At 37.6% G+C, this 13,132-nt stretch overlaps 1 protein-coding gene across 1 annotated transcript in view; it reads left to right on the forward strand.

Moving 5' to 3' along the window:
* Positions 1–1,290: 1,290 nt before the first annotated feature.
* The window catches only part of LOC104558709 (complement C4), a 49,521-nt gene continuing 37,679 nt past the window's right edge, over positions 1,291–13,132 (forward strand). Inside the window, exons 1-7 of the mRNA XM_062020452.1 lie at positions 1,291–1,355; positions 4,021–4,213; positions 5,853–6,036; positions 6,779–6,849; positions 7,814–7,899; positions 8,901–8,983; positions 10,051–10,138. Of these exons, the coding sequence (XP_061876436.1) occupies positions 1,291–1,355; positions 4,021–4,213; positions 5,853–6,036; positions 6,779–6,849; positions 7,814–7,899; positions 8,901–8,983; positions 10,051–10,138 (770 nt within the window). The remainder of the gene's footprint in view (positions 1,356–4,020; positions 4,214–5,852; positions 6,037–6,778; positions 6,850–7,813; positions 7,900–8,900; positions 8,984–10,050; positions 10,139–13,132) is intronic.

The following is a 13,132-nucleotide window of genomic DNA, read 5'->3' on the forward strand; positions in this document are numbered from 1 at the left end:
GGGAGCTACCATACTTGAGATACACTCAGTGTAAAATGGTGAACTGATGTGTTGACACTTGACACCTTCTCTTCCTTGACCTCCTTGTCTTGAAGCAACTCTTGCTGGAGTTGACGATGTCTGAAGAACAAGGCAAGAGACATCTCTAAGGCAAGAGGTGGGGAGAAGTGGAGAACCCTACACTCTCATACTGCTACATGACTGTGGGCAGTGAGCCCTTGCTGTGAGCATGAATTCATCTTACAAGTAACATAGTACTGATTTAAGGCATCCATTGCTAATAATTAGAGACACAGACAAATGTAGTATAATAAAGGGCAGTTTAACCCCTGAATTTGTGGGCACCCATGTGACCATTTCTGGGATTTGACCTTCCTGTAAATCAGATGGGCATTTTTCCATTTTCCTGAGTCAACAACATTATGTTTGGGAGACAATGAACCAGTAAGGCTTGCAAAAAATGAGACTTGATGAGAACTTTGGTCTGTTCTTTCTTTTGCCTTTGTTTAAAACTTGTTCCTGCACACACACACACTCAAAAGAAAGTTATTCCTCGGATATTTTTTCCCCCTCTTTTTGAGTATACTGCCTTTTAAGACATTGCTTGTTTTGAATGCCTTCAGGTAATGAGTCATCTCATGTGTTTATTTAGGGAGACTAGTCACCCTCTGGAAAAGCCCTCTGTCTTGACCATAAAGAAAAACTAGTCTAAGTAGCTCAGAGAGAGACATCCTTTTTATTTCCACTTAAGTTAAAGGAGATTAATGCCTTCAAGCACTACAGACTGGGACTGAGTTGTACAGGCAAATTCCCAGTGCAGTTCCTTTGGTATTAGCTAAACCAGAAGGAGCTATTTGCTGGACCACAGAGATACCTAAATTCAAGTAATGGCCTAGAGAAGAGACTTCTAATTTGCATTTGTCTCCATTCAGAAGTGTCTTAAAGCCACTGTTGTTGCCATAGTTTCTGATTTTGAGATTGCCTTTGCAGTATTTGTGAAAACTTTTTTCTGCACATGAAAATATTGAAGCTGGGAAGACAATGAATGAATATTGAAGTGTACAATTGCAGCTTAGTCAAGAATGCTGTTCCATAGGCTATTAATTTGTGCATCACTGACACATCCATCATTATTGGTTGCATGGTTTTGCAAGTTATTAATAAATAACCAGGATAGGCAACGTTCTTTGCTGCAATGTGCCAGCAGCCCAGTTTTTACAACGTGCACCTCAAGGGTAGATTGACAGTGACTGTTTGGTGTCTGTTTTGCAGATGTTGTAGATTTTTGCAATGGAAAAGCTGGTATTTTTGATGAGCTTTTGTTCGCTGTTGTCCAATACACACCAAGCACCATCGTAAGTACTATTAATTATTAATAGTAAGTATTATTGTTAAGTATTAATAGTAAGTATCATTAATTCTTCACTCCTAACAAATCCCTTGAAAGAGAAAGTAGGAAATTATAATGGTCTTCATAGAGAAAAACAAAGCCTGTTTCTTGGACCACTTGAAATTTTGTAACCTTAAAAAGATAAAAAGAAGGAAGCTTAAAACTCCCCTTTTAAGAGGAAGGATCTCCATTTGGTAACAAATCGTTAAAAATGTCCTACTAAAACACCATGTTCATACTGTTATTGCTGCTTGTTAATCTTTAGTTTATGACATTTACTGGATTAGAAACTCTTGAAAAATAATAACTCTTTTTTCTGCAGTTGATTTATACATTGCAGAAAGTGAAGGTTTCATATTTAGGGAAGCTTCAGGATTTTTCTCTACTGATCTTCTGTTTTAGTGGAAATTTATATATGTTGATAGTAGTTCTTCTAGTTGTACAAATTCCTGGGTTTGAGAAATAGATGCAAGTCTGAGAGAATATATGGAGCATGTTAAAAATCCTTCAAATTGACTTTATCTGTAGGGCAGAGGTAAAAGAGAAGATTCTTGTTTTGTTCCCAACAGGACCAAATGTATTCAGGTGCTTGTCATAGCCAGAGGAGACCCCCAAGGGGATATTTGGGCAGTCAGGTCAAACCCTTCTCCCCTTCCATGTCAGCCCACCTTTGGGGTTATCTCCATCCACAAATACTTATTTATCTTCTTACAAGGTTTTATCTAGGTGCAGGCTCCTGCCTGCAGTCTGGTGTTGAACTCCAGTGTCCACACAAGCATGAAAACTACAGCCCCATAGGCCCTTGATATGTAGGCACCTATGTATCTTGAGGGATACTTCAGTAAAGCACCCGTGTTGTCATCTGTGATAAAATCTTAGGTGAAACAGAGACAGAGATAGTTTTCTTCTGAGGTAATCAGATGTGGGAAACACAAGGTGCTGAATATATTAGGTATATGAAACTGAACATTGTGTCAGGAAATAATATCATGACACTTCAAGACCAGATCTGGCTTGTATCTGAAAAGCTGAGATGTTCAACAGTGTAGGCCAATGACCATGTCTGTCCAAGCTATTACTTGGTAAAGGTAGGCTTTGGCATAGAGCAAGCATAACAGTCTCTTCCCTGTGTAAAGACAGGTCTTGTGTCACTTTTTACCAGAGCCAACAGGCCTTGAGTGGGTGACGCAGTGACATTTCTAGAGTAAAAACTAGTAAAAACCCTTCAGTACTGTTGGAAAAATACAATGAACACAGCTAAGAATGAAAACTTTCTTCTCAACGTGCAAGTGTTTGAAAGTATATAGATGCCAAACCTGTCTGACTAGGGAATTGGACAAATTAAAACAGAAATCAAGCATTGCATGAAGAAATATATAATTGAAAGACAAGTTTCATCATTCGTTGTGAACATTAGAAAGTGTTTTCACAAATATGTAGGTAAAAACTACACAACTTTTTAATGTTTATTGAAGGCTGTTCTGTTTTTCTTTCCCAAGATCCCTATCTTGTGTGAAGATTAAGACCTCCTATAATGTATTTCACTATTCACTTGGAAAGAGAGAGATGATTTTTATTCTGTTTCCACAGTGCATCATGATTTTTATAAGGAAAAAAAAGGGAAGCAAATTAGAGTTTCATTTGAAAAAAAAAAATATCACTTTTGTTCCCTTATTTTTATGCTCCAACTTTCATTTTATAAATTTAAGAAAGAACAATTATTTTTTAAAGTAGAAAAAGAGAAACTTCAGGCAACACATTGTGATAATGGTAAAATTGTTTACTTTTTAATTTAGAAGCTTCTGCAGAATAATCATTAACCAAAACCAGTTATTTTGAGCTCAGAGCTGTTCTGTGTGTATGTGCCATTGCATCATTAAGACATAGCTCTTCACATAGTTTTCTGGGGTTTGTGTGTAAAATATACTTGAAAAAGGAGGGCAAGAAGGATGAATAATATTTTAAAGGAAATTTAATGAAATTAATTACCAGGAAGCACCAGAGCAGAATTAACAATAAAGGAAAGTAATAAAGAGCAAAAACTAAATCCCAACCAGTTTAGCCTCCCACTCAGCTCTTCCCAGGGCTGTGGTCTCACCTTCCATGGTCTCTCACTAGCAGCATTTCACAGTGACATCTAAGATCAGCTACTTGAAACCCCATACTTCCTGACACTGTAAAGCATATGCTGAGATCATGTCAGTGCTGGTGCATGAATATACATGACTTTGGAATCTCAAATCTGTATTTATAAATCTCTGTTCATTATCTCTTAATGCATGGCCTGGTTTTGTTTCCAGAAAGTTGACTTCATAGAACTTTCTCTGAGTTAATTCAGGCTATAAATTACATTGGCAGTCCCTGGCATGTACTGCAGGGTTTTTCCTCTCCTATATATAGAGACTGATCTTTTGTAGGACCTGAAAGTCACGGTTCAGAATTTTGAGATCACTCAGAGACAAAGTGTCTTCTTTTCACTTCTATTCTGATTAACAAGAAGGATCGACTAGGTGATCTCCACAAGTTCCAAGTGAGAGTCTTTTTTCTTTAAAGTTTGTAACAATGAAACATTCTTGTATCGTGTGAAAATCAGCCTTCATACTGGATAATCTGTTTCTGCATTGTTTTAGGTTTCTTATTACTGCCCCAAATGTAGTACATTTGGGCACACACGAGACAATAACAGTTCAAGTCCATGGAGCACAACACCCCGTGCAAGTTACTGCATACTTCAAACATGAGACAACAAATAAGCTCCTCTCTGAGAGGATTGTCTTCAATCTTGACCAAAACAATGACTACCAAGAGATGAAAAAAGTAATGGTGAGTCTACCATTATAGTGGTATAAATGTTTTAATCTGGTGATGAAAACCCTATGACCTGTACTGTTGGGGCAGAGAAAACACTGATCGCTAGAAACAGATGATCAATTCCAGTGACAGCAGCACATTATTCACTCAAGCAGCAAATAAAACAATGCCTAGTATCATTTCAGTGGTGATTGTGACTGCTCTCTTGTGCCCAACAAGCAAGCTCAAGATTTTGACAGATGATGGTGAAAGATCTTTTCATCACTGTAGATTGGAGATGAAATGAAATTTGAATGCATTTAATTATTTTTCTCACTGTTTATTGCTCTGCATTACTTAAACTAACACTGCCTTCATGCCTTTGACACTATGGCCACTCTTAGAAAACAAGATAAATCTTTGGAAATGTGCAGTCTTGCTTTGCCTCATTTGCCTCTGAGATGATTTATTGAAGTCTACCAATATTGAGTTCAGGAGTACTAGTTTGAGCCATTTAGCTGGAAAACACCACACAGTCAGTCTCAGTTTAGCTCTGATTGATTGCTCCCAAGGCTAAAAGCTGAGCTTTCAAATCAGGTTTCTTTTGAGTGTAATGCTTAGAAAATTCATCTCTGCAGAGAGAGACTTGGGAGTCCTGATTGATAATAAGTCAAATATGAGCCAGCCAAGAAGGCCAATGGCATCCTGGGATGCATCAAGAAGAGTGTGGCCAACAGGTCAAGGAAAGTTCTTCTCCCCTTCTACTCTGCCCTGGTGAGGCCTCATCTGGAGTCCTGTGTTCAGTTCTGGGCTCCTCAGCTCAAGAGGGACAGAGAACTTCTAGACAGAGTCCAGTGCAGGGCCACCAAGATGATCAGGGGACTGGAACATCTTTCATATGAGGAAAGGCTGTGGGAACTGGGGCTGTTTAGTCTGGAGGAGACTGAGGGGAGATCTTATTAACATTTATAAATATCTAATGGTGGGTGTCAGGAGGTTGTGTCATCTCTTTTTTCTATTGTATCTAGCAACAGGACAAGGGGTAATGGGATGAAGCTGGAACACAAACAGTTCCACTTAAATATAAGAAAAAAACTATTTCACTGGGGTAAAATAGGGTACAGAACAGGGGTTGTGGAGTCTCCTTCCTTGGAGGTTTTCAGGGCCCACCTGGTCATGTTCCTATGCGACCTGATCTAGATGAACCTTCTTCTTCAGGGGAGTTGGACTAGATGATCTCTAAAGGTCTCTTCCAACCCTACCATTCTATGATTCTATGATTCCATGATTCTATGAAAATAAAACTCTAATTTTGTAACCAAGATTTTAGCAAGTGAAGGATTGCAAGATACTGTCACAGCTACCAAATGACATTGTAAGTGGAATTTAGCTTTCATGTGGACTGAAGAAAAGTAGCTGGTTAGGAGTTATCATCACTGGACAGAAAAATGTGTATCTCTATGGCAGAAAATGGGGGATTAGATGGTGTTCCTACTTAAAAAAGAATATTTACCCAATAAGAAAGATGGAATGCTCAGTAAGAAAATATAATTGAGCATCTTTTGTTGAATGGTGCTAATAAAATTACTTAAACACTTCAGCTGGTTCTGTGTAGGTCTGGAGTTACCAGGTTCATATCTGACTCTGGACTTTTTCCTTTTATCCTCTCCAGGTCAAGCCAGGGACTCTGCAACAGGATCTGTTCAAGAAGAGTAATCAGCCATATGTTCTGCTAGTGACCGAAAGCAGGGAGCTGTATAAAGATACCATTCAAAGCACTCGCATCCTTCTGTCTTCCAAGAAAGGCTACATTTTTATTCAGACAGATAAGCCTATATACACACCAAGTTCCAAAGGTTAAAATACAAATGCTATGTTTCAGATGTTGAATGTAGATGTGACAAGGGCATGATTAGGAAAAGTAACAGTGACGTGATCCCTCCTCATGAAAATCCTTTTAATTTAACTCCAGTTATTTACATGCTTACCAGTTGGTTCAGATTTTCAACTTCTTCTGCAGCCAGGGCTTTTGCAGGGTCTGCATTGCACTTTGCAGCAACCCATATGGAAAAGCCATAGGAGTAAAAAAAAATGTTCTCTCTTCCACTAGGAGCCAGAAAAAAATCTGCTCCTTTTTGTTCAAAAAGCTTAATAATGACTGTCCTTTTGAAAATAAAATTGTAAGAAACCTGAAAACAACCCCTCCTATCACTTCAGCTTACAACAGCAGCAAAAAGTACTCTTACCACTTGAAGTCTATGCTTGTTTTGTTACTTAACAATTTAGTTAAACAACAAGAGAGAGAAGTCAAAACAGTTTCTGAGTTTGGTGGCAAGCCTTGACTGCAGAATTGATACAAAAGTGAGTGAAGCTCCCTGTGGATTTTTCAGAATTTGCTTCAAGAAGGTATCTGTTTGGTCATGTAACCTGAAAAGCCTGCAGAAGGAAGAAACTACTTTTTGAAATTGTCCAGACTTCTTTTTATTAAAAGAAAGTGCTTCATCCTGAATTCAGTAACTCTGTTTAGAGCTTGTAATAATTACCATCTAGAAAGTGTAGGAACAAATATGTGAACACATTTATTTTTCTGTTGAACAGTAAGATACAGGATCTTCATTCTGGATAATGCTATGAGACCAGCAGATGACACAGTTACAGTTGCTGTGCTAGTAAGTATGCATAAGGACCTGGAGGTATTAATCGACAGCTAGTTGAATATGAGCCCGCAGTGTGTCCAGGTGCCCAAGAAGGCTGATGGCATCCTGGCTTCTACCAGAAATAGCGTGGCCAGCAGGACCAGGGAAGTAATTATCCCCTTATATTTGGCATTGGTGAGGCTGCACCTAGAATACTGTATCCAGTTCTGGGCCACTCACTACAAGAAGGACATTGAGGTGCTGGAGTGTGTCCAGAGATAGGCAAAGAAGCTGGTGAACAGAACAAGACTGATGAGGAATGGTTGAGGGAGCTGGGGATGTTTAGCCTAGAGAAGAAGAGGCTGAGGGGAGACATGATCACTCCCTACAACTGCCTGAAAGGGGTTTGTACTGGAATGGGAGGTCGGTCTCTTCTCCCAAGTAATGAATTGAGAAAATGGGCTCAAGTTGCTACAGGGGAGTTTTGGATTGGAGATGAGGAAAAACTTTTTCATCAAGAGGGTTATTAAATATTGACTCAGGCTGCCAAGGGGGGTGGTGGAGCCACCCTTCCTGGAGATATTTGAGAAGCATAGGTGAGGTGCTGAAGGGCATGATTTAGTGGTGCCAGCATTAGGTTAGTGGTCGGACTTGATGTCCTTAAAGGTTGTTTCCAAACAAAATGATTTGATGATAAAATATTGTTAATGAGTGCTTCTTCAGCACAGGAGCTGTAAGAAACTTTCACAAAAGATCCAAGAGTAAAACTACAGCTATGACTTCTCTCCAGAAATCAGTAGTTACATATTGTGAGATAGGTCTAGTTATTTTTAGCCAGTATCAGGAACATGGAGGGAAAAATAATGTGTGAATATTAAGGTAGGAAAGCAAGCAGAGAATTTTCTCTTCATTTGGAGTAGGATACGAACTTGGACTTTTCAATATAAGAGTTTGAACCTGGTGCATAATTTGATGTTTATTTTCTTTCCCTCAACAGAATTCAAAAGGAATGGTGGTTAAAAAGTCAGACCGGAAAATAAAAACAGCATTCAGTGGAAACTTTGAAATACCTGATGTTGCTGAGTATGTTGCTGTTATGCCTTGTGCATTAAAACAATTTGCATGTCAAAATAGCTCTTGCAGTGTCAGCACGTGGCAATGGGGAACTGAGTATGGTTGCTCTAGAGCCAGCCCTGGGGCCTCCTGCCATGTAGGAGCCTACCCCCGAGCTGCTCACCCCACACTGGAGAGAAAGTTGCATATTTAGGCTGTGATTTGCCTGATCTTTTTTAGATGCCTACATCAGGATGAGACATACCATGTCTCAGCACTGTCTGTTCCTCCCAGTTGGCTCTAGAGGTACCCAAGGGGACCTACACAGAAGAAAGACCTCACAGTATGATGTCTGAAGTGAGGAGGACTAACCTTACCTCCTATTAACATGCAGGTTCATCCCCCTTACCTGCTGAAGTACTTACAATTTTTAACTGCTGAATTATTTAACTACCTTCTAAAATTGTCCTTCTTCGTGGAGCAAAGATTGAGCCTATGGTTAATATCTTAATTTAATATCAGAATTTAATGTTAATATGCTGTGGTTTGCAACATTTGTCCTGGTAGGGAACAATTTAGAAAACTGCTTTGATATCTGCTCAATCATACGGCTGTATTCAGAAGAGTATTTCTAAGGGGCTTAGCTTGCAAAGTGTAACTAATTAACTTTGATTTCAAACAGTCAAGATTTTACTTATATTTGGTGTGTTTCAGCATGCTAGATTGATTTTAACAGTGAATATAAGGAACAGGAAATGTATAACAAGGGCTTTTCAAAGGCAATGCATATTACACAAGTTTTGCAAATATGTTCTCTTGCAGTTCCTTGTCAAGTTGTTTTGGGAGTTTCCTAGGACATTTGGAATTATGTGGCTGGCTTCTCCCACCAAAGAGAAATCCATGAATAAATTAGTTTGGGATGAGATCAAAGCAAGGGAAATATTAGCATCTAGTGATAATTTAAATATATTAGCTTCACAAAATATCTGAGGAATCCTAATTATCTACTTTCTGATGAATCTGAACTTTAGGCCTGGAACTTGGAAAATCAAAGCCTGGTTTCATCAATATGAGATGTCTAATGTTTCTGCTGAATTTGAAGTTAAAATATACGGTAAGATAATATTCAATTTGATTATAAATATACAAAGTCATCACTATGTGTTACAAAAATACACTGCAATCATTAAACCTGGCTGTAGTTAGGTACTAAGGACAAGATTCACAGCATTTCAGTGCCTCGTTACTATCTCTGATGCACTGGACTTGGGTTTTGTGTGACTTCCACTTATATGTGAAAAAATCTTTGTTTTTATACTTAATAACTAGCTTATTTTGCAAAGCGTCCTGTTTTGGAACAGAGATGAGAGAGAATGGAGATGAGCTACATTTTTAATTATTACAGTTTTGGTTAAAATTTTCAGCAAAAACTAGAATGGAAAAGAAAGCCACCTATTTATTCTCAGTAGAATTCTTTTTGTAAGTTCACTAGAATTGCTCCTATATTCAGAGAAACTTTCTTGAAGAAAAGTAAGGGTGTTGGGGAAAAGGTAAAAAATGTAGAAATTTAACAATTTGGGGTAAGAAATGGTTTGAAATTTTTTTTTGTGCTTATATATTATATATTCTTATTAAAATTTAGTTTGAGGCTATTTGGGGTTTTTTTACTTAAAGCCATAAACAAATGAAAAGAAAAGATATCATTTAAATCTCAGTTTAACAAACCTGGCCTTAGCTAGTGGCTATAAAAGAGTAATGGAGAGTACTATATCCTCTGTAACCAGCTACACCCAGCAGCCAGTTACTTTGGCTATATCTGCAGTAGCAAATAGTTTGGCAAGTTGCAAAGTGACACAGCTGATGCTGAGGGTCTCATGTCTACCCTCAACCCATTTCAGGGTGGGTTTACTTCAGACTGCTTCAAGGCCAGGGCATCTGATGCCTGTTAGCAATTAGAGCTTATCTTCTGGCTTATTTTCATTAGAAATCAGTTAATTTACTCAAAGGCTATTCCACTATGTAAAGCAGAGCAGAATAAGTGAAGATGATCAGATTTGCTTTAGAAGTACACTGCTGATTCAAAGTAAAACATGTTCTCAGTGCAGCATTATCCTCTCAGTAAGCATTACCATGTGCCAGGATTTTATTGTTTGTTTGAAACTCTTCTTTTTTTACATGCAGAACTTCCATCTTTTGAAGTCAAACTCATCCCTCTTCAGCCATACTACCACATCTGGAATGAAAACTTTGCGCTTGATATTGAAGCAAAGTAGGTGTTCTCACAGTGAGCCTGGTTTAGGAGGCAGATAAGTAGTTAATGAACTTTGCAGCTTTTTCCTTTTTCTTGTCTTTAAAAGTTTGCTAGTTTCTGGCTATACTTAAATCTGATTTTAATATTATGTTCTTTCTGTTTCCACTAATAATTTGGGACATTAGTGTAAAATACTACCTGGGTTCAAGTAATGGTGTTCAAAACAGAACAAGATTTTCTGAACATTTTAGTTTGATAGTAAAAAGGTGACTATTTACAGTTCTTCTCTGTTTTTCTTTATGCTTTATACTTTACACTTTCTTTATACTTTAGAAACATTCTAAACCTCAGATATTACTATTTAATGTAACTCAAGTAGACAGGGATTGAAGTTTGAAAAGCCCACTGAAGTTTGAAAATTCAGAAGATTATGCTTATTTGAGAGTAATGATCTCATGGAGAAATGTTTCCAGGTGAATAAATACAGCTAATTAAAGGAGTTTCTATGACCATCACTACAGAAACATGCATCACTGCACAGTGGAGTGACACAAATGTGGGTGAGACATGGCTACAAAGCTCTCGGACTGGCCAGCCCACAAGGCAGGGCTCAATGGAAAATAATTTCCACCTGATCCTCTACCAAATTAGAATAATGTCAAACACAGAGTAACTTAAAAAGTCAGAGATAGAAAATTTAACCATCAAAATAATTTGAATGCTTTAGAAGAATCAGATTGAACCTAGATTGAATAAGTATTTTGTGCTGTGAGGCTCCAGTATTTTTGATTGCACACCAACAGATCTAAATTTGCAGTAAGATCTAACAGTGGCTTGTTAACATAGATCAAAGAATCATAGAACGGTAGGGTTGGAAGGGACCTTTAGAGATCATCTAGTCCAACCCCCATATATCGAGCCTTCTTGTCTGTTGAATTTTCAAGTTTCTTAGGAGCAGAAATACTAAATGACTGTCTGTTAGGAGGATGTTCTTCCTTTATTTACCACTCACCTGGAATCTCAAATGACTAGAAATATCTTGGCCACCTTGTACATTGGAGAGAAACATCAAATAGTTCTCTGGAGACTCAGTGATGGATTTCCTTTTCGGTGAAGTCAGCACTCACGCAACTAGAGTTGAAAGCTTTAGTAGGGTTTATTTATAGGAGATTTATAAGTCCAGGATCTACGTGCCAATCATTTAAGAGGAGTGGTTGAATGTGGCTTTACTTCAGATGTTATAAATTTGATTTACAGTTAGATTTTAAATCTGTCTTAAAGATGTATGTTCTGAAGTCAAAGAATCTCAGAGTGAAAAGTTAGACGTCTGAGTTAGTGTCCCTATGGTGACTAAATTACAGCTATAGACCTCTCTTTTCCCCCATTCCCTTTTTTTTTTTTTCCTGAAGAGGAATAAATTTTATGAAAAGGGAACAAGGAGCTGGAGGTACCTGTCTTCTCACAGCTGAGAGAAATCATTTTGATTTCAAAGGAGTGAGAAGATTGAAAATCTTTCTGCTCGTGTATTATTTTCTTTGTTTCTATGGATTCCTAAATTATTATATCTTTAAGGATCAGAAAATAATATTACCAAATACTATCAAATTGAGTAGGTTTTTATGATATTGCCAAATATACTTGATAGTTGATATGGAAGAAATATATTTCCTGAAGTTAGGTACACCACAGTACCTAAATAACACTGAAATAGTTCTTCTGTTTATTGCTTCCCACCTAGACAAAAGCTCAGATTTCTTTCAGGGTAATTTTGATGTGTCATTCCAGTTGAATACACAGTATCAGCAAGGAGTGTCAGACTTTCACTAAGGATAACTTCTTAAAAAAACAAGTCAGCACCTTGGGGCTTTTGAGGTTGATTCACGATGTTCCTTAAGATTCTTTTACACATAACCACAAACAGGACCACATAGAGTTATTGTAGCCAGTATTGTTAAATATTTTCCATGTTAAACAGTGGTCACGTTTTCTGTAGATTAGCATTGCCCAATATAGTGTAAAGTGAACTATGTATATTTTACTCAATAATCAGTATTGATTTTTTAAGTCTAGAAAGCTTATTCTATCCATTCAGTTTTAGCATTTTGCCTTCTAATAGTCTGTAATTGGTTTTGAATAATAGAAAAATGTATACATGATATTGTTGAGTGATGTTTTAACAGTGAAGTTACAGTCTAATATCTTACTAATTCTACTTGTGTAATTATATCAAGGTACTTCATTCAGTTTCCTAGACAAAGCCCCTTGAGCATTGCTTTTACAAACATACATCTAATTGAATAGTACAAGAAGATGTTATTGATAAGCCACTCTTGGATATTTTGTGTCTATCTCAGTAGCTGATGGGAATGGCAGAGAGGAGACTGTCAATTTAGAAGAGAGGAAAGATCTAAGTATAGAAGTTGCTAATATACAGATTAGAACAAAAAAGCCTGGTCTGCAGCGAAAGTTTGTCAGTTAGTTAAACAATGACAGCACTAACTTTGTAGGTAACTTGGCTTTCAGTAGCCTTTAGTTAAATAGACATTAAATATTAGCATTGAACTATGTGAGTGCATGTGACTGAAATATCATCACTACTGCAAGAGCTTGTGTTTCATCTTGTGTTTGGCTCTGGAAAACCCTCAAAACTGAAAGCAGCAAGCAAGTTATTAAACATTATTTCATATCTTTTGAGTTATTATTTCTTAGATGCTTTCCTTATATAAGGACTATTTCTCATACTGTAGGAGCTTTGTAACATTTGAAAGCAATACCAGAAAAGATATTTGAACTGTCTGGGTAGTAAACTCAATAGTTCCAGGAAAGGTTGCCGAGTCTCAGAGTTTGCTGCTGACTGTTCAGCTGGTGCATGGCACAGGCTTGGCTTCAGCCATACAGCATTCCTAAAACAATTCCTGGAAACCCTTTGGAGAAATCATGGACTAAGGTCCACCCTAGGTCTTCACATGACCACCCTGCTGTGGAAGAGAGAGGGTTTGACAGGGCAGCCAG

This window comes from Colius striatus, chromosome 1 (genome assembly GCF_028858725.1).
Source record: "Colius striatus isolate bColStr4 chromosome 1, bColStr4.1.hap1, whole genome shotgun sequence".
Classification (NCBI taxonomy): domain Eukaryota; kingdom Metazoa; phylum Chordata; class Aves; order Coliiformes; family Coliidae; genus Colius; species Colius striatus.